Below are 23211 nucleotides of genomic sequence, written 5' to 3' on the forward strand. Positions count from 1 at the left end.
GCCAATAATGCTTCAAATTTGATGAGAGAATGATCTGACACAGCAGATGTGGTTGACAAGACATTCAGATCAGAAATAGCTATCCTTTTAGATAAAACCAAATCAAGGGTGTTACCACTGCAATGAGTTGACTCTTGAACAAACTGAATGAACCCAAAAGTATCAACAAGCACCAGAAAGGCTTTACGTAGAGGATCAGCAGCCTTATTCAGATGAATATTGAGATCACCAGTAATTAGAATCTCATCAGAATGAATAAACAAGACCTGAGAAAAACTGTCCAAATTCTTCAAGAAATAATAAGAGCCAGGAGGTCGATAGAGTATCACAATCTGGACTGAGCGAAATCTATTATGGCTGGGGGAGAGGGACCCATGCCTTATTTCAATAAACATTTATGCCAAGATGGGTAAAAAACTTCCAATTTTTATTTTCACCATTTACATTCCAGTCTCCTGCAGGCCCATTTAAGAGCACGTGTCTTGTCGTTAAACCACGGTGTAGGCCTCTTGAGGCCTTGTTAGGAATGATTATTAGATTATTGTGATTCACACATTTAGGAGAGGAGAGCTTGGGAACAATACAACAGGGTAGGGAGATGGTCTCAATGTTATAGACAAAGCTGTCAATATGATAATCTATACTATAAGAAATTCCCTGACTAAACATATTAACTAAACTACTTGACTCCACATCCGCACTAGATTTAAACTTAGCAGGCTCTCTAATCACCTGCAACCTGCTGAATGATAAGTTCCTAGTGTCAAACCAAACGTAGACAGAAGGTACGTGGTATTTTTAAGTGTATATGACAAAATAAAACTTAAACTTGAGGGAGGTGGGAGGGGGTAATTTTTTCTATTCCCCAATATACAAACACAATATGCACAAACAATATGACACATATTGTTGTGCTGTACAGTGATGCTGTACAGTCCACCTTTTTGTGGACTGTACAGCATCACAACACCAGTGTCATCCAAACATCACCAATAACCTTTAAGGAGCCGCACTGTCCCTTCCACTAATGGAACAAGCCCAACAATGTGCATCATTGCGTATCACTTTTACATACCCCTTTATAGCCCACTGACAACACTGTCACATTGATTAAATCTTGTAAGCATTGTAATTAATTATGCACAATTCATACAGATAATCAAACCATAATGTAATTCTGCCTGGAGGGTAAACACATTCTGCTTTGCACAGACTGAACAACACAAATTCCCTACATATGTGAATGTAGGCTCTTTTTAATACTTCAGATAAAGCTAGGATCATTCTATGTTGACAGAGTGAAATTGATGCCTGAAAAGGCCATTGCACTTTATTTCACCGCATGGTTATTGGAGTCTCAATTTTTCACCATTTCGAAAATACGTGTCAGCATGGCTCAAACCTTCCATGGCGGTAGCAGGAGTCTTGCCTCCTAATACAGTGTACGCTGTTAAGCGCCAGGAGGATAGCTGTGACTTGTACATCGGGGAAACCAAACAAACACTGGCCAAGAGGACGGCACAACACAGAGGAGCTAACACATCAGGCCAGGACTCCACAGTCTACGCCCATCTACAGGCCAGTGGCCCCTCTTTCAAGGATGAGGATGTGCACATTCTTGACAGGGAGGAACGCTGGTTTGAACGGGGAGTCAAAGAGGCCATGTATGAGAAGAGGGAACGACCATCCCTGAAATGAGGGGGCATGGGCTAAGAGTACACCTGTCACCATCTTACAATGCTGTGATTGCAACTATTCCCCGATCCTCTGAGTAGTACACATGGTCATTATAGTTCCAGTTAATGTTCACGGCAATTTGCATATGAAACCAATTGTTGATTTGGTCATTCTGCAACTGCATTGTTTATAAGGGTGGGGACACCTGCAGTCAGTTGAGACTGAAGAGGTCTCCTGGATGAGTAATGAAATGTTTCTCTCAATAAACACTGTGTCCCGATGAACTGATTCAACTTTCTGGATTATTGAACATGCATCAAGACATTACCTCCTGTCTACTTTTTATAAATCCTAATGTCTCTGAGCGAAAAGGCATACACAACTTCGGGGACATGATATGTGTATATACATGACATATATATATATATATATATATATATATATATATATATATATATATATAGCTCAAAGTTGTTAAATGGCAGAACAAGCCTGTCTCCTGAATTCGAACTCTTTTTTCTACATTGTTTTCATTGCAATATCATGTGGACATCCATCCATTATCCGAACCACTTATCCTGCTCTCAGGGTTGTGGCGATGCTGGAGCCTATCCCAGCAGTCATTGGGCAGCAGGCGAGGAGACACCCTGGACAGGCTGCCAGGCCATCACATACACACCCGCACACACACACACACACACACACACACACACACACACACACACACACACACACACACACACACACACACACATTCATACCCAGGTACAATTAGTACGGACGAGTCACCTGACCTACATGTCTTTGGACTATGGGAGGAAACCGGAGCACCCAGAGGAAACCCACGCAGACACGGGGAGAACATGCAAACTCCACTGTGATGGCCTGGTGGCCTGTCCAGGGTGTCTCCCTTCCCGCTGCCCAATGACTGCTGGAATAGGCTCCAGCATCCCCATGACCCTGAGAGCATGATAAGCGGTTAAGATAATGGATGGATTGATGGATGGATGGATGGATGGATGGATGGATGGATGGATGGATGGATGCATTCATGACTAAAACCTGTTTAACTTATCATGTTTTAAAGGTCTATTTGGACACCTTAGATCAAATAAAATGTCTTTCTCTCTACAAATACTTCAGTAATTTTGTGTTTTGTCAGTGAGATTTAAAACAGGCTTACTTTGCTTGGAGAAGAACAATTCTGTATCGTTCCTCACTGGTTTTGCAGAATTTGTTTGTAGTATTATTGTGCCCAAGCGAAAACCTCACATGATTACCTTTTACTCTCAACTGCAGGACACTTGCCTGAGTTGAGAGAATGAGAGAAACAGACGCCAAACCAGAAAACAAATATCCAGCTGACCGTGCTCTCGTCTCAATCACCGTGACAGTGGTACACAACATCTGGTGGCTTCTGAACACATTACAAGTACCACAACTCTGCTTCCTGGGCATATAAGGATGAATAAGCTAAACTATGTAAACCGTGGATTGCATACGCATCTGTGTGCTTATAATATTGAACAGAAGAGGAAAACTCAAGCAAAAAGGTCAAAAACTGAAACTGGAGTTGTCAAGAGTCTTTAACCACATGTACCCATGTTGGCCTAGAATTTAAGGGGCTTTGTAACCTCTCTACCTGAGTCGTGAGATTTTCATTTTTTTGGGAGGGGGAATCCCCCCCCCTTTTCTCCCCAATTGTATCCGGCCAATTACCCCACTTTTCCAAGCTGTCCCGGTCGCTGTTCCACCCCCTCTGCCGATCCGGAGTTAGGGTTAGGGACTATGCATTCTCGGACACTATCATCTGGGACCCATCATCTTGTTGCCAGCCCTCCTCCTGATCCACTCCCAGCTCACAGGCTACCTGGTCAGAGGTGGTAGTCAGACATGGCAAGACAGAGCAACCCCGAGCGGCCTCACCTTCGCCCATATACCTCTTATGTCATTTTACCATACTACCGACTGATGTCTCGGCTCACCCTGTTGAAGCCCTCGTGGCCAATACTATTCCCGTGGCCGATGTTGCCCCGTCCCACGTGGAACTGGTCCCTGCTCCAGCGGGGGCTACTCCCCGGCTGTCAACCCACTTCCCGCTGCCGCTGCGGGTTGTCCCGCATAGGTCCCCCTGCACTATCCTCCTCCATGTTCGGGCAGGTTGGTCGCTCCCAGTCCCAATACTGCTTCCTCAGGCAACATTCATCACCAACGTTCAACAACACTGATCCCTTCCCAAGACTGTCCCTGGCATCACTGTCAATCAGTCACCCACTCCTCTCTTCCCCCTCACTACCTTGATCATCACTAACTCCATAGTCCGAAACATTTGTTTCGTAAAGGCGGTCACGCGCAGGTTTCCTGGAGCCACTGTCCCTGACACTCTGGAGAAACTCCCAGAATGCCTTGATTCATCTCCCACAATAATTAAAGTAATAGTCCACGTCAGCGCCAATGACACTGCCCGTCAGCAGTCCGAGCTGACAAAAGGCGATTTCATCCATCTTTTCAATCTCCTCAACAGTCGTGGAAAAAAATGCTTTCGTTTCTGGCACAATTCCCACACTAGGTCACGGTGTGGAGCATTTCAGCAGAATTTTCAGCCGCCACACCTGGCTCCATTCTGTGAGTACAGCACACAAAACTGGTTTTAATCATAACTGTGACTTGCTCTGGAAGTGCTCCTCGCTGTATAGAAGAGACCGTCTTCACCTGACCATGCTAGGTTGTTTCGTGCTTGCTGCTAATTTGCAGCATGCTGTTCTGTCCTCGACATGTGATTGACTGTTTATATCATGCTCGTGCCTTCCTGAATCCGCTTCTTCCCCTTTGCCCATAACAAGGACTGTTGCATCCTTCGCTCACGCCAGCTTCCCCTTGTGGTGTGATCACACTGCTGTTCGACCTCTTCTCATGCCTGACTGTATTCCCATCAGACATCATTACCCTCACCGTCACCACAACACATGGAATGTGAAGCAATCCAATCTCCGGCCTCTTCCTAAGTCCTCAAAACCTATCACAAAGCAACTTCATCTGAAACTGGTTTTGTTCAACACTCGTTCTCTCAATAAAAAAAGCCTCATTCTGAATGAATTTATAACTGACAGTAACTGTGATTTCCTTTGCCTCACTGAAACCTGGCATAAACTACTGGACTATTTCTCACTAAACCAGACCACACCCACAGGACTCAAATATATTGACAAACCTCGTCTTGAGGGGCGAGGAGGTGGTGTTGCTGCTGTTTACAGGAATGACATTAAAGCAACCACCATTTCCATTACTGCCACTCATTCTTGCCTTCAAACTCTCTGGTCCCACTCCCTTGATCACTGCCGTTATCTACCCCCCCCCCCCAGGCAAAAGCCCTCCTTTCTCTCTGACTTCTCTGATTTTCTGACCCTTCTATGTGCCATCTCACCTTCCGTTCTCCTCCTGGGTAATTTAACATCCACATTGATGACACTGACTGTAAATCTGCCGTAGAATTCCTGGAACTGCTTCAACTTCACACAACATATCAACTTCCCCACTCACAGCCATGGCCACATCCTGGATTTGGTCCTGCTCCACTGGTCTCACAATGCATCAACTCTCCAGCCTCAACCTCAATATCTCTGACCACCTGACAATCAAAATCGACATTGACATCCCTATCCCCGTCCCAAAAGTCAGAACACATAATATCCTCCAGACATCTCAAATCTATCTACCGATCAGCTCCTTCTGCCTCTCTTGCCAGTAAAATATCTAACTCCCCTCCCCCGCTGTCTGATAATCCCTCTGAACTTGTCAATTATTATAATGACTCACTCTCCTCCTATCTTGATCAGCTGCCCCCCCCCCCATTAAAATCAAAACAGTCTCATTCACACACTCAGCTCCCTGGTATACTCCTGAACGCCATCAAATGAAATCCTGTTAGTGCCAGTTCGAAAGACTTTGCAGGGCAACCTGTTTAACAGTGCATCTCCCTACACAGATTACCTTCAACAATACAAATAATAAAATAATAATAATAAATAATGATAATAACAGAGATAATAATCATAATAGCAGCAATAACAACATCTGCACATAAAACAACTTTTGCTTGCGCAGTGGGGGGGGGGGGACCCCGGACGTTTTGGCCCTTGGCTTAGCATGCATGACATGATTTGGCCCTTTGTGAAAACTAAATGGGGAAAACCTGATCTATAGCAACCTGACCAACTTCCCCGCCCTCTTCACCTCCCCTCATTGCCCCCCCCTTACCACTCAGCCCCTGTCAAAGTTCCTCCTTATGTCCCCAGTGGATCTGCCCCAACTATGGTAGGAATGAGAAGCTCCACTTGTGTTCTGGATCTCATCCAATTCAATCTTGTTAAGGACTGTCTCCCAGCTACCTTCTCACTCATCACAGAAATCATTAACTCCTCCTTCAGCTCTGGTTTAGTCCCCCATGCACTTAAACTTGCGGCTGTCACCCCCCCCCCACCCTCAAAAAACCTGGACTCAATACTGACATCATGAGCAACTTCCGGCCTATCTCCGATCTCTCTATTCTGTCAGAAACTCAAAGCTCACTTCATCTCCAACAACCTTTTCAAACAATTTCAACGTAGTTTCTGCTCAGAGCACAGAAAAAGCCCTCCTTAAAGTCGCTAACAATCTCCTCCTCTCTGTAGACTCTGGCCACCTAAGCATTCTCATTCCCTTCGTCCTCACTGCAGCTTTTGACACCATCAACCACACCATTCTTCTCTCCCACCTTGAATACTCCCTCAACATCACAAGGAATGCCCTCTCCTGACTAAAGTTATATCTCACAAACAGACACAAGTTCATGGGCATCAACCACTGTACCTACTGCATGTTTGTCCGTCTTGGGAGAGAGATCCCTCCTCTGTTGCTCTCCCTGAGGTTTCTGACTATTTTTTTCGCCCTGTTAAAGGTTTTTTTTTTAGGGAGTTGTTCCTTTTCCGATGTGAGGGTCTAAGGACAGCATGTTGTATTGCTGTAAAGCCCACTGGGGCAAATTTATAACTTGTGATATTGGATAATGGATGGATGGATGGATGGACTGTCCAAATAAAACTGACTCAACTTGGATAGAAGGGGAAAAAAAACACCACCATGGCCCATCCAGATGGGATTAAATTTTGTGAATAACACTGTAATAAATTATATTACCTGACCTTCCTTAGAGAAACTGATCCCATTTGAATGGGGCTTTAACAGGCATTTGTGTAGAGGAAGAGCTCATGCAGAAAAAAAGTGCATTTGACCAGGATTTTCAACTCCCTTTAGTTCAATTTTGATTTGGCCTTGTCGCTAATAAATGGTGCCGGCAGCCTGGAATCCTGCCTCCACCCCCTGTTATCATCAGAGGGTGACAACGCCCATTGGGCAGATAAACATTATTAACACCTCTTGCACCAAACATAGAGTTGCTGTACCAGCTAGAAGTTCTAAATTTGAGTGGGCTTGCCTAGCTGAGGCTAAATCTCCCCATTTCTGCTCTCAGGTAATAAAACAAACAACAGTGTTGCCAATGGAAGTGAATAGGGGCATGCATAATTTGTAAATGCTATGTTGTGTATTTGTTGCTTGTATTAAGACCAAACTGGAACGTGTCAAGGCGGATTTGGTAAATGATCAGGAAATATTTAATAATAACAAAATGAAGCTATTGGTCTTATAGGCCGCATATGGTTGTAATGAGATCCAGTCCTTACCAAAATACACAGGGGGCTCCAAGATATGATCAAATTACTGCAGTGATATAAACTGTCTGTCCTCTACTGATAATTTCCCTGTCAGATGATTTTAGTCCCAAACAAGTGTCTGATACGCTACAAAAACAGACAGGGATGTGTCTTTGCTGACAGGTTGTTTTTCTTCCATTTAAAAACCACAGTCGGGTGTCCAAGTGGCATAGCGGTCTTTTTGATTGCCTACCAACACAGGAATTGCCAGTTCGAATCCCCGTGTTACCTCCGGCTTGGTCAGGCGTCCCTACAGACACAACTGACCATGTCTGCGGGTGGGAAGCCGGATGTGGGTCTGTGTCCTGGTCGCTGCACTAGTGACTCCCCTGGTTGGTCGGTCGGGGCGCCAGTTTGGGGGGGTGGGGACTGGGGGGAATAGTGTGATCCTCTCACGAGCTACGTCCCCCTGGTGAAACTCCCCACTGTCAGGTGAAAAGTAGCGGCTGGTGACTCCACATGTATCGGAGGAGACATATGGTAGTCTGCAGCCCTCCCCGTTTGGCAGAGGGGGTGGAGCAGCGACCGGGACGGCTCGGAAGAGTGGGGTAATTAGCCGGATACAACTGGGGAGAAAAGGAGGGAAAATCCCACCCACCCACAAAAAAAACTACAATCAAACAAGATGTCTTTTGTCATATTAAGTTTATACAAACATGACTGTTTTAAGGTTGGTCTCACGTGAAGAGAGGCAAGTTGTGAGTGTTTAATCCACGTCAGAATTACCCTCTTATTAAATGAAGAATTTGATCACTTGACATGAAAACAGAAGACTATTTGGTTAATTACAAAGGATGAGAACATTATCAATAGCTGCTTACCATGTCAATGGTAATTAAAAAATATAAATCATAAAAAAATAAATAAATACATTAAATCAACATCATATTGTGTCTCAAATTCTTCCATGTGTTATCCTCCATGTGTGAATATACATGATGGTATTCAAAAAGGAAATTTCAGTGATTTCCAATCTTATTTTATGTATTAATCATAGCGGAGGCATCTCTACGGCACACAGAAAATGGCCAGTATTATCTGTATCGTTGTAGCCCATGAAGGGGAACTGGCACTGACGACAGTTAATGGCACAAGAAACACAAGGCTGATTGGCTAAGATGTTAATTTTCCAATATCTGTTGTTGGGAAACTCTTGCGAAATACATACTGGTACATGTAAATGGTAAAATTGTAAATGGACTGCATTTATATAGCACTTTTCTAGTCTACCGACCACTCAAAGCACTTTACAGCGTATGGCTCACATTCACCCATTCATACACACACATTCATACACTGATGGTGGAGGCTGCCATGCAAGGCACCGACCTGCTCATCAAGGGCAGTTAGGGGCAATGCCTAATGGAGAACAGCTCTCTCGGCAGGAGAACATCGATTTTTCCGCCAAAATTAATTGCAGTGAAGCAATTATAGTTTTAAAATACTAGATAGACCACCAGCACTTGTTAGACGGGCAGATTATTTGCAGTGAAATTTCTATTTAATTTATGTGCTCTCACGCCATAGCATAAATCAACCAAGCCAATCAATCAACCATCAAGACACATAATCAGGCTTCCGGTGGTGCGATGAGAGGGTAGGCAGAAGATTTTAGAGCTCTCTGCCAATTGTTCAATAATTTGATAAATGAACGGTGCTTTTCTATGTATCCACATCACCCATTTTATCCAGGTGGGAACATATAATCATTCTGGTGGTATATATATAGATATATTTTTTACAACTACGTCTTTTTGAGTACTACATTATAACTATGCACTATGCCTACTAAATGTGTTAAGGGTGCAAACGCGATGGCTAACACTGACCAAGATAACGCCATCACCTCGAACAATGCTGTTCTCAGTGCTACTGAATCACTTCGAGCTGATATTAACATCTGAGTTAACATCACTTAAAGAAGACATTTGCTTTGGCAACATCTCCGAGGTCTGAAATTGTATCAATACAGACCAAACTGCATGGCGACTAAGCGTCAGTCAGAGCTGATACTGGGGCTCTGTCTAGCAGCGTGACAGAACTGGAAAAGGGGGCAAATCACTGGTCGGATGAGACTACATCCCTGGAGCACAAGCTACAAAGTCTCACTGAACAGGTGGCTTTCCTATTCGATAAGTGTGAGGATTTAGAGGGGAGGTCACGCAGGGACAATTTAAGAATGATTGGTCTATGTGAAGGCGTGGAGGGACCATGTTCAACTGACTTCATTGCTGGCCTGCTCAAAGATGTTTTGCAACTAGAAGAAAGACAGCTGCTTGACAGAGCACACTGTTCCCTGCTACCGAGTCCCCAATCTGGAGAGAGGCCGCATCCCTTTATTGTTCATGCAAACTATTCATGTCAAGGAGTACATTATGCAGCCTTCAAGATGTCATCTGTCTCTCATGTATCTTTACACCCGCTTCTCTGCTTAGCACTCCCTTGGGCTCACCCTATATCCAAATTTACTGATAACCCAGTCGTACGTGAGTCTATTGATATTCAGAAACAATTTAGACAGGCTTTCAAATGTAAAGATCCTCGTATTGGTACCCCCATTACAAAAAAAAAATCAGTTTTTTTATCCCCTCTATTTCTGATGGAGCCTTTGAGCTTTGAAAACTCAACTGGATATACACTTTGCAAGACCCATTAATTGATGGCGCTTTTGTGTCTTTTGATCAGCTGTCTGAGAAGTTTAATTTACCTCGAAGTCACTTTTTTAGATATTTGCAGATTCATGATTTTACTTGATCTAAATTTAATTGTTTCCCAGTTCTGCCTCCAAACACCCAACTGGACCAAGTTCTTGAAATTAATCCTGCTGAAAAAGGGTATATCAGTAAATTTTATCATAAAACTGATACTTTTGGCCAAATACCACTTGAACCCCCCCAAGAAATTGATGGGAGAGTTATATGGATATGTCCATTCCAGAGAAAACTTGGGATATAGCAATTAATAATAACTTTGTTTATATAGCACTTTTCTAAAACAATGTTACAAATGCTTTCCAAAGAAATAAAACCAGACAAGGCAAAAATAAGAATAAGTCCAAATAAGTAAGAGTAAAAATAAAAACAGTATGAATAAATCAAAACAAATACCAAACATTTGTAAAAGCTTCCACAAAAATAAAAGTTACACTTGGTTTGTCTTAGTTCAATGTGAAGAGAGTTCCATAGTGTGGGGGCTCTTAACAGCAAAAGCCTGATCACCCTTTATGACAAACTGAGACCTGGGAATAACTAACAGGGCTCCATCTGTGGATCTTAATGGTCAAGCAGGTGCATACCAGGTCAATAAATCAAAAATGTATGTAGGACCAAGACTGTTTAAGGCCTTAAAGTTGAGCAATAGAATTTTAAAATCAATACAAAATATAAGAGGGAGCCAGTGTAGGGAGGCAAGCACAGGAGTGATATGGTCATGCTTCTTTGTTCCAGTAATGAGCCGAACAGCAGCGTTTTGTACCAACTGCAAACAGTGGAGGGAGCCTTTGCTCATACCTGAGTAAAGTTGCAATCATTAAGCCAAAAATAGATAAAAGCACGTACAACGCTTTGCAGATCGGCATTTGATAAAAATGAACTAATTTTGGAGATGAGCTTGAGCTGGCGAAAGCATGACTGAACATGTTTGATTATATTATCAAAAACTGAGGTTAGTGTTGAATATTACCCCAAGATTCTTAGTAGCCTGCTGAAGACTACCTGACACACCACCAAGATTAGTACCAAAAGGGTCGATGGAATTTAGGGGACAGAACAGAAATACCCCAGACTTATCAGTAATATAATTTTTTTTCCCGGACATCCAGGATTTAATGTCAGAGAGGCAAGTGAGATTTGCTAGGGCACTACGATCTGTGGGTTTCAGTGGCATGTATAACTGAGTGTCGTCAACATAAAAATGGTAAAAAACCATCGTGATTTTAAATGACCTGGCCAAGGGGCAGCATCTATATAGAAAACAGAAGGGGGCCAAGAACTGAGCCTTGAGTGACACTACAACTCAACTGAGCCATCGAAGAAGAGTTACCTAGAACAGAAAAAGTTCTGTTGCGAGGTAAGAGTATAATAAATTAAGAGCTGACCCCTTGATGCCAACCCAAGTCTCTAAGTGATGTAAGAGGATGCTGTGATCGACTGTGTCAAAGGCAGCATTTAAGTCTAAAAGAACTAAAATCGAGCAGTCACCTCTATCTGCAGTCAGCAGTAGGTCATTAGTAACCTTAACAACACCTGTCTTGGTATTACAAAGTCCTCTAAACCAGACTGGAAACTGTTAAAAACAATATTAGCGTTCATAAAATATATCAGTTGAGATTAAATTAATTTCTCCAGAACCTTAGATAAAAAAAGACCATTTGGAGATTGGCCTGTAGTTATTTAAGTACAAGGGATCAAATTTGTTCAGCAATAGTATGCTTAAAACTGTCTGGAAAAGAACCAGAGGCCGAAAATTTATTAAGAATTTGCAGAATAACCAGGCTAACAGTTGAAAATACCTTCTTGAGCAGCTTAGTGGGAATGATGTCTAAGATGCAGGAGGAGGAGTTCATACTGGAGACTGTACTCACTAACACTGAAATTATAATTAGTTGAAACTGGGTAAAAGACGCAGAATTAACATGAGGAATGGAAAGAATGAAAGGGCCAGGCTGTATTTGGGACCTGATATTCTCCACCTTATTTACAAAATGAGTTAGATATTTTCAACTAAACACCAGGTCCAAAAAATGAAGCGGATGGACCATTAATAATAATTAATTTTCTTGGTAACAGTTTAGAGAAATATGCTGATCTCGCATCATTAAGTGCCTTCTGGTAAATTAACATTTTGGTTTTTAAAGGTGTTATGTGCTAATTAAGACATTGACCTTCCATTCACATCACGTCATCACATCATCAGCCACTTCTCCGGGATCGGGTCGCGGTGGCAGCAAACCAAGTAGGGCACTTCAGACGTCCCTCTCCCCAGCAACGCCCTCCAGCTCCTCCTGGGGGATTCCAAGGCATTCCCAGGCCAGATTGGACATGTAGTCCCTCCAGCAAGTTCTGGGTCTACCCCGGGGTCTCCTCCGAGTAGGATGTGCCCAGAAAACCTCCAAAGGAAGGCGCCCAGGAGGCATCCTAATCAGATCAACTGGCTTCTTTCGACACGAAGGAGCAGTGGCTCTACTCCCGAGCTCCCTCTGGATGTCAGAGCTCCTCACCCTATCTCTAAGGCTGAGCCCAGACACCCTGCGGAGGAAACTCATTTCAGCTGCTGGTATCCGCGATCTCACCCTTTCGGTCACTACCCAAAGCTCATGACCATAGGTGAGGGTTGGAACGAAGATTGACTGGTAAATTGAGAGATTTGCCTTCCAGCTCAGCTCCCATTCACCCATTCACCCATTCATTGACCTTACATTGTCGTTCTGATTTTCTACAGAGTCTTCTAAGGGCATGAGTGTGATTGTTCAGCCAGAGGAGGTTATTTGATTTTTGATTCCTAGTTTTAAACGGTGCGATTTGGTCAAGGATGGATAGGCACTGATCACTGAATGAATTTGACATTGCATCTATCTGGATTGAGAGGCGGGGTATAGAGGGATTAAAGGATGATGAATTAAAAGCATCACAGTATTTAACTGTAGAGCAAGTGTTGAGAATGTGAGAGTGTGTTTTAGGATACTGACTAGGAAAAGCAAGCTGTAGTGGAATTTTGAAAACGGCAGCTTTATGGTCAGTTACAATCATATCCACCAGATTAAGCCACTCGAGAGAGAAACCAGATGAGAGTACAAGGTCTAAAATGTGACATTTGGAATGTGTGGCCTCTTTAACAGATTGAATGAGGTTAAAAGTGTCCATAAGATCCAAGAATGTGAAGTAACATACATGAATATTACAATCACCAAAGACATACACTCTGTCATATTTTGGCATGACAATAGATAGAAGGTCAGAAAACCCAGAAATAAAACTAACTGAATTAGGGGGCCTATAAATTAAGATGCAGCAAAAAGGAGGAGGGCCAGTGATTAAAAAAGATAAAAATTCAAAGGAGATGAAATTACCAAAAGTAACAGGATGGCACTTAAGACCCAACTTATAAAAGAACAGCTAGGCTACCCCACCCCCAGAGGGCCTGTGAATATGAAAATATGCGAAATCAGGAGGCCTAGCCTCAATCAGGGGAAAAGTGTCCCTGAGGGATAGCCATGTCTCAGTAATCATAAAAAGTCCAGATTATTTAAAAACAATAAAATCATTAACGATAAAGGACTTATTACCAAGAGAGCTCACGTTCAAGAGGCCAAAACTGTTTGGCGTCAAAGCAGAGGTAAAACCAACGCGAACGCAGCAATAGGGCACAAATTGCAGATATTTGCTACAGATATTCGGTTGTTGTTGTTTCTACTATTAGATACGTCGTGTGGATGAGATGCAGAGTGCCTAATAATAGTCTGTATGGGGAAAAGTCCCGATGAGTGTCAATGACAGATGGAGCCAGTGGGTGGAAGAGTAGCATGGGGTGCTACCACAGGTGGAAGTGGAGGATCCAGGAGGGAAATTAAGAGGATACACTCCTCCTCTATTTGCACAAGACATGGCATGATCTAGTTCAAAGTAGCGCACCACCTTCATTGGTGTAAAGAGAATTGGATAAAATTAAACCATATTAAAAACCCAACATGTGACAGGTGCAAATAATCCACTGCCCGTCTCTTACATATGTTCTGGTCCTGCCTGAAACTAACTTGGTTCTGGCGTTCCATCTTTGAGTCCTTGGCCACTGTTTTATGTTTCCCACTTGAATCTTCTCCTCTGAGTGCCATCTTTAGGGTCATTCCAGCTGGTGCACATTTAAATGCTACTCAGGCAAACCTGTAGGTCTACACCAGTCTATTAGCTAGGAGATTGACACTGTTCAAATGGAAGGGGGCTTCAGTACTTTCACATGTTGGATTGCAGAGGTCACACAGTAATTGAGATTAGAAAAGATCAGATCTACCATGTGAGGATCTATAACCAAATTCCACTCAACATGGAAGCCGTTTTTAGACTTTCTGGAGGAGTTAGACACTCGGTTGGAGGCCGAGGTTGATGGGCTTACAATCTAAATCTCAATATTCTCTCTTCTATTCTCCTTTCTGTTTTGCTTATTTATTTACTTATTTTTTAGCTAATTTTTCCCCCTTTCTTTTGTTCATTTAATTTATAGTTGTTACTTGTTTACTTTGTTAGTTTTTGTTAAGGTTTAACTTAACTCATGTTGTTTTGGGTGGCATACCAGGTGGGTTGGGAGTGTGGTGGGGGATTTTGTATGGGTCTGTCGGGAAGGTGGGTGGACAGTGTGTGTGTGGGGGGTGGGGGTGGGGTGGGGGTGTGTGCTGTAGTTGAGGGTCCATTGTTTGACTGGTTTGTGTTTGAAAACTGAAAATAAACCATGTTTTAAAAAAACAACAACAACAACATGTAACCAACCAACCAACAACCAACCAACCACAGGGGATTAATGAAAATCATAGTGCTTTGATTTCATTTGGTCCAAGGATCTTCGGCATATATGGCACACAAGTGTTTTTGCCAGAGTGCATGAATGGTAATGTGGTACATTAGTGTGATGTGATCATACCTCCTCTGCTTTGGTCTGCTCAAAGGCAAACTCCATGGACGGGACAGCCAGTCGGTTGGCGAAGAAGTTCATGTCACCTGGCAGCTGCAGTGAGCTGACGTTGGGTCCGGGGCAGTTCCCACCACGAATACAACTGAGGAGCTGTCTCTAACGGAGAATGAGAAAACACAAAGAAAGAAGAATGTAAATGAAAATGAGAGAGGAAGAGGGAAAGGAGGGGGAGGAAAGAATGAGGACGATGTAGAAAGAGAAATGGACGAAGTTGGGGAAAATTACAGGCAGAAAGAGAAAGGAAAACGACAAGGAGAACAGCAGTGAAGTTGGGAGGAAACAACTGAAATCCACTCTCACTGGGTGAAGAATTCTTTTGAATTATCTCTTTATGAAGCTTTTCATCTCCATATTCTGGAGAATTGTTAAACTTTGGAACACATAAACAGGAATGAAAAGCACCCACACACTAGTACTACCTTACGAAACACACTGACAACATGAGGAGTGAGAGAGGAGAAAAAGGGGGATGGAGATGGGGGGCAGTGTTGCCAGGTCTGTGGTTTTCCTGTGGAATTGGGCTACTTTTGAAGTGTTGCCGTGGCTTGAATTTTTTTTGTCCGCTGGTAGGGTAGACCTACTTTGCATGCAAATGACATGAATAATATCGAAAATAAAAATCCATAGTTTAAAGGAAATGATTTATTTATACCCAAGGCTTAGCGTTTTCGGTTTTTACCGATTTTCATTGAAAAATACCCAGATTTTTAAACTGATTTTCACCCGGATTTTGTTTCCACGGATCCAAAAGTTGTTCCTGTTCATGTGAGGTTACGTAACAGTGTCTTCTTGTGGCGAAATTCGGCATGTTGGATGCCTTTGAAAAATAAAAACCGAAAACGCTGAGCCTTGTTTATGCCTTACCAAACTGACTCCAGATCAGCACGTACACATGTGGACATGGGACATACCCACACACACACACACACAAACACACACACACACACACGCCTAATGCTCTGTCCTCATCCGAACACCGCATGATTGCAACTCTGGTACTTACTATCTACCAGACTAAACTACGGCAAATGCTAAGTTAAGTGGTAAAGAAGAAGTAGAAGTAAAAGTAGTACATTCATGTTGTCCAGGCAGGGAGAAAGAGGAAAAGCAACAGGTTAGTTTGTGCATCAGTGAATTGGTCTTTATTTATGATAATATACGTTATCTAATTACACAAGACCATTATAGGACCTAGCAGAAAGAACTGTTTAGGGAAAACTGCTTTCAATGCTGGTATAGTAAACATGTATGGTGTTACTTCGTAGATATTACAATACATTCGGCAATGATAGAAAAGCTGTTGGACTGTAAAAGCTGTGTTTATGGTTTGGCAAGTGCATATTTTGAGTTGTGGTACTTGGCTGGTTTTATTGCCCATTGGGCAGGTTTTGTCACACGAAACTGGTAACCCTGATGGAGGGAGGGGCAGGGAGAGGGGGGTTCCTCTTAAGAGTATAGCCACGCTAACACAGATAAATTCAAAAACACATCTTATTCTCTGTTTTGGTCTTCCAGCCGCACTAAGCCAGCATTTCCGGTCACCAAAAGCATATCTTTTCAAAAAAGTTCGCCAAAGTTGATAAAAATGCCAGTATCGCATAGTAGTCGTTTTCGGAGCACCTCTAGCCAGCCACAACCCTCTGCCTGCAGCCTGAGGACAGAAGTCTTGGCAGTATAATCGCAGGTGAGCTTTTAACAAGTAGAAAGCAGTGTATTCACTATGTTTTCAATGTTTCTTGTGTGTACTTTATGGTTATACACAACCCTGACCTATGGTCATGAGCTTTGGGTAGTGACCGAAAGGGTGAGATCGCGGATACAAGCAGCTGAAATGAGTTTCCTCTGTAGGGTGTCTGGGCTCAGCCTTAGAGATAGGGCGAGGAGCTCGGACATCCACAGGGAGCTCGGAGTAGAGCCGCTGCTCCTTCACGTCGAAAGGAGCCAGTTGAGGTGGTTCAGGCATCTGATTAGGATGCCTCCTGGGCGCTTTCCTTTGGAGGTTTTCCGGGCACGTCCAACTGGGAGGAGACCCCGGGGTAGACCTAGAACTCGCTGGAGGGACTCCATGTCCAATCTGGCCTGGGAATGCCTTGGGGTCCCCCAGGAGGAGCTGGAGGGCGTTGCTGGGGAGAGGACATCTGGAGTGCCCTACTTAACTTGTTGCCATCGCGACCTGAACCCGGAGAAGCGGCTGATGATGAGATGAGATGAGATCTTATGGATATACGAGTTAAATGAGATGAGCAATCGGAGAGTGTACTACCAGTATTTAAGTCATAAGCTATGAACAGCCTCACTGTGTCAGTTTCCTGGAAAAGGGAATATTCGGTTCAAATACGCATGTAGCAGCTCCAACATGGTTGTAAATCAGCGACCATTTCAAGCAAGGCTGCCAATTTTGCATGCTGACTTGGCACAAGATAGTTTTGGTCAGTCATATCCTATCACATTTTTGGTGAGAGATGTATATGTTAGTAGTGAACCATGACTCTTAAACCTTGGCCCTCTGACTCCCCCCCTTCCCTCGTCGGAGGGGGGGAGGGAGGGAAGCACACTACCAGCCTAGTTTACTGTGTCTTCTCCTATACTACAGCAAAAGTTAGTCCAGCCTTGGCAATACAACAAGCAAATAGCATGGCGAGAGTGAGCGTTATCACCAAAGCAAAAAAAAAAAAAACAAAAAAAACAGCTCATTTCTAAAGCAAAATGTAAATCCTCCTTAATCGCATCAACACACAAGCTGTGTGTGTGCACTTCAGCGGAATATGGTGACAGCGGGCCGGGGTGCAAAACTATGTGCAAAACGCATGACAGTCACCCCCTCCTACCACACAAAACCAACAAAATTTACTGCAAGCCTACACACCACAACAGCACACACACAGCCAAGCAGAACAGCCCTCATTGCATTTTGGGAACCCACCACCGCAAACAAGCAATATTGTTTATTTTACAATAATTTATTTCGAACATGTAAATAAGCAGGATATAACATACAGATTAGCTACAGACTGAAAATAGACTCATATATTAAGGCAACACCCCCACCTTGTTTATTTGCCCGAGCTACATGGGCATAAGTATAGCTGGGTGGGGAAGCTTCATTTAAGGGAAGGTAAACATTTGGTTTAAGCCAAGTTTCACATAACTCAATCATATCGAAACTATGGTCAGGAATCAGATCGTTTATTAGTAAGGCTTTGGTGGACAGTGAGCTGATATTTATGAAACCATATTTAAGCATGTTGTGGAAGTGATCAGTAGTAGGCAGAACTTTAGAGCTACCAATCGGTGAAATATGAATTGGAATTAGACACCTTGCATTGTTAGGAATCAGGGACACTTTGTCATTTCACTTCGTGCACTTGCATAATAATAACACATTTTATTTGTGGGCGCCTTTCAGAGCACTCAAGGACACCTTAGAGAAGACAGTAAAAAACAAGCAGCACTGTATCAGACAGCATAAAGTCAAAACAAAGCAGGGTAGACAATAAAAAGTTAACACAACAGATAAGTATAAAATCATCATCTGCACCAAACTCAATGAAGCGTGGATCAGACTGAATATGCCAGTTTGACGAGGTACGTTTTGAGATGGGATGTGAAGGTTGAAAGAGAGTCAATGTTGTGAAGGTCTTGTGGGAGAGAGATCCATAGGCGGGGGGCAGAATGACTGAAGGCTCTAGACCCCATGGTAGTCAAGTGGGCCGATGGTGTAGTGAGTTGGAGAGCAGAAGAGGATCTGAGAGTGCGGGAGGCCGTGTGGATATGAAGGAGTTCGTACATGAAATGAAACGAAATATAATTTCCCCCAGCCCACAGCAGTACAACACAAAGACAAAAACACATCCAAAAACTACAAGAACACACATATCCAAACACACATATCCAAACTAAACAAAAGAAAAATCACTGTTCAAGGGAACGAACGCCAGCCAGGATGAATGTCGGAACCGCCGGTCTGTGCGGGTTAGCAGTTAGCTTAGCCCGCCCCGCTTCCGCGTCCTGTCAGACTGCCCTCGGCGTTTCCTCCTTGGGCGCAGCTCCAGGCAGGGGCCGTGGTCCCCGGGCCCACCGGACGAAGCTCTCAAGTTAGATTACAATTTTGACAATCAACGTTTTGGACGATATGTGGTCACACTTTTGATAACATTAGATTTTTGTTTCTGTGGTTTATTAGGTACTTCGTCGCACATTTCACCACCAGTGGTAGGAATGATTATTAGATTATTGTGATTCACTGATTTAGGAGAGGAGAGCTCGGGAGCAATACAACAGGGAAGGGAGACGATCTCAAATGTCAATCTGATAATCTATACAATGAGAACTTCCCTGACTAAACATATCAACTAAACTACTTGACTCCACATCCACACTAGATTTAAACCTAGCAGGCTCTCTAGTCACCTGCAACCTGCTGAATGATAGGTCCCCTGTGTCAAACCAAACATACACAGCTATCTATATTGCTAGACAAAAGAGCGGCGCCGTCCCCTGTAGGGTGAATGCCGTCCGCCTTCAGCAGGTACGGGCGGTCCCAGAAAGAAGGCCAGTTATCAACAAAGCCGAATCCCTGCTCATTATAGTAACGAGCCAGCCAGCGGCTCATTGAGGTGAGCCTACAGTACATCTCACCATTACCCCTCACGGGTAAGGGACCAGAGACAATTAATCGATGCCGACACATCTCTCTGGCAAAATCAAGCCTTCTAACTAGGCTGGCTTTTGTGAGCTCTGACTGCTTCATCCTAGGCCTAGCGTTATTGGTGCCCACATGAATAATTATGTTGCTGAAAGTAGTGGTGCTGTGTGCCTGGGTTCCCCGTTTACCTCTGCGTGATGCCAGCACCCCAAGATTGTCCTCCATGTTGGAGACTCTGGCCCCGGGTAAACAGTGAATCAAGGCTGGCGAAGCTAATCTGATATTAATAATAATGATATAGCACTTTTCTAAAACAAGGTTAAAAAGTGTTTCACAAAAAAAAGAAGAAAAAAAAGAAACCAGAAAAGGCAAAAATAAGAGTAAGACCAAATCTACTACCACTACTATTACTACTACTACTACTACTTTCGCCTGCTCCCGTTAGGGGTCGCCACAGCAGATCATCCGTTTCCATCTCTTCCTGTCCTCTGCATCTTCCTCTGTCACAAGCCACCTGCATGTCCTCCCTCACCACATCCGTAAACCTCCTATTTGGCCTTCCTCTTTTCCTCTTCCCTGGCAGCTCCATATTCAACATAAGAGAAAGACCAAATAAGAGTAAAAATAAAAACAGTATAAATAAAAACAAATATCAAACATTTGTGAAAGCTTTCATAAAAAGAAAAGTTTAAGACGAGTTTTAAAATAAGCTAGAGACTTGGTTTGTCTTAGTTCAACAGGAAGAGAGTTCCAGTATGGGGGCTCTAACAGCAAAAGCCCGATCACCCTTTGTGACAAACCGGGACCTGGGAATAACCAGCAGGGCTCCATCTGCAGTTCTTAATGGTCGAGGGGGCATATACCAAGTCAATAAATCACAAATGTATGTAGGAGCAAGACCATTTAAAGCCTTAAAAGTCCATCCATCCATTATCTGAACCGCTTATCCTGCTCTCAGGGTCGCGGGGATGCTGGAGACTATCCCAGCAATCATTGGGCGGCAGGCAGGGAGACACCCTGGACAGGCCGCCAGGCCATCACACAGGGCCCCCCCCACACACACACACCCACACACACACACATTCATACCTAGGGGCAATTTAGTATGTCTGATTCACCTGACCTACATGTCTTTGGACTGTGGGAGGAAACCCATGCAGACACGGGGAGAACATGCAAACTCCACACAGAGGACAACCCGGGACGACCTCCAAGGTTGGACTACGCCAGGGTTCGAACCCAGGACCTTCTTACTGTGAGGTACTAACCACTGTGCCACAGTGGTTAGTACCTCACTTGCTCTTGACGTGTTAACCACTGTGCCGCCCAGCCTTAAAAGTGAGCAATAACCTTTTAAAATCAATTCCAAATATAACAGGGAGCCAGTGTAGGGAGGCAAGCACAGGAGTGATATGTTCATGCCTCCCTGTCCTGGTAATGAGCCGAGCAGTGGCGTTTTGTATCAACGGCAGATGGTGGAGGGAGCCCTTGCTGATACCAGAATAAAGTGCATTACTATAGTCACGCCAAGAATAGATAAAAGCATGTACAACATATCAGGTAATGGAGTTTCCTATCACTAGTGTGCGTTGCTTTACTCTGTGGACAGGAGCAGCACGCTGGCCGGTAGGACTCCCAATAGGGCTGGTGAGGGGCAAAAACTGGCCTGCAGTTGGGAGAGGTGACTGCAGGCCAGGCCACACGACTGGTGGCTTGCTCTTGTGAGCCTTCGCATGCCGGTAAACAGAGACCAACTGCCACATCTGCCGATGAAGCTGCGCTAGTGCTATCAGTAGCAGGTCTGCTGCCAGGCCCGGGGCTAAGGCTATCTGGAGTGCCCATCACATCTCACGTACTCTCAGCCGAAAGAAGCCGCTCTAACGCACTTAAGAGGGGCTGAATCTTGCTCGCTTCGTCCTTGTGTTCTTTCTTCTAGGATAGTATATAGTCATGGCTCAGCGTTTTCGGTTTTTACCGATTTTCACCGAAAATACCCGGATTTTTTAAAAGGAGCAGATCGGTTTAAACTGATTTTCACCCGTTTCCACAGATTATTTGCACCGAAAAATACCCCGGTTTTTTAAAAGGAGCAGATCAGTTTAAACACCGATAAATTCCTGGATTTTTTATTTTTTTTTGGAAAAATAAAAACCGAAAACGCTGAGCCTTGTATATACTATACATGTGTGTATATGCTTGATCATTAAACTCAGGTCATTCTTTTGTTTATTTATTTATTTTGGCGCTTTTTGACACTCTGCTTGCAAGGTGTTCATTTAATTAATCACGTGGGGAACATAGGCGTAGCGGAGATTAGTTCCGCCTCTAGGACTACTACATATTATAGGTAGCAACCAAAAAATAGCAAGGTGCCAAACTAGAAATTTAACTGACAATATGAGACAGTTACACTCTACCATCTCTAAAAACAGCTGAATGACTTAGGTTGGTTAAAGCATCTCTCCCTCCATTCATACTTGAATAAGACAAAATAACATCTGTGTAACCTGCTTTCTCTTCATGCAACAAAATGACTTGACAGCCACAGATCCTCCGAGTTTACCCCAATCAAAGAAGCATCTCGAGGCAGTCAGTAAAGGTGCCTCCTGTTTGATTTTTGCTTTGCGGTTGTTCCTGCCGGTCTGCTATTAGACTGCTGTAACTTTTATAGCTATTTTTCACCTAAATATTACCTTCAGTGTTAATTGATCTATTTTACCGCCATATCTTGTTGCGTGTTGTTTCTCTGAAATTGTTAGATTTGTCTTGATGCATCTTCCTTCTTCCCCATTTATGAAATTGTCATTTTTTCTACACTCATTGAATTTTTGAGCCCTCGGGTTTGCGTCATAGAAAGGTCGTAGAGTCTGGGGTAACTCATGGATTTACATACCATTTGGCTATTGTTGATGTCTTTGTAACCATGGGTGATTTCTAGTTGCAAGATGCAGACAATAGAAATCAGGAGGAAGGAGGTACATACAACCATTAGCTTTTCCTGCTGTCTGCAAGATAAACGAGGGCTAAAATATTCTTCAGTGTATAGGAAACAAATCTGTGCATAAATCTTTTTCATAAATGAAGATGAGAGACACCAGACCCAACAATGCAGACGAGCTGAAGGCCGCTATCAAAGCAACCTGGGCTTCCATAACACCTCAGCAGTGCCACAGGCTGACTGCCTCCATGCCACACCGCATTGATGCAGTAATTCGTGCAAAAGCAGCCCTAACCAAGTATTGAGTGCATAAATGAACATACTTTTCAGAAGGTCGACATTTCTGTATTATAAATCCTTTTGTTGATGTAATATTCGAATATTTTGAGATACTGGATGTTTTATTTTCATGAGCTGTAAGCCGTAATCATCAAGATTAAAACAAAAAAGGCTTGAAATATTTAACTTTATGTGTAATGAATCTAGAATATATGAAAGTTTCACTTTTTGAATTAAATTAC

General features: G+C 43.4%; 1 protein-coding gene across 1 annotated transcript in view; it reads right to left on the minus strand.

Annotated features, from left to right (window-relative positions):
- The window catches only part of LOC130110714 (inactive N-acetylated-alpha-linked acidic dipeptidase-like protein 2), a 402779-nt gene that overhangs the window by 127921 nt on the left and 251647 nt on the right, over window positions 1-23211 (minus strand). Inside the window, exon 11 of the mRNA XM_056277895.1 lies at window positions 15057-15203. Coding sequence (XP_056133870.1) covers window positions 15057-15203 — 147 coding nt within the window. The remainder of the gene's footprint in view (window positions 1-15056; window positions 15204-23211) is intronic.

This window comes from Lampris incognitus, chromosome 3 (assembly GCF_029633865.1).
Source record: "Lampris incognitus isolate fLamInc1 chromosome 3, fLamInc1.hap2, whole genome shotgun sequence".
NCBI lineage: Eukaryota > Metazoa > Chordata > Actinopteri > Lampriformes > Lampridae > Lampris > Lampris incognitus.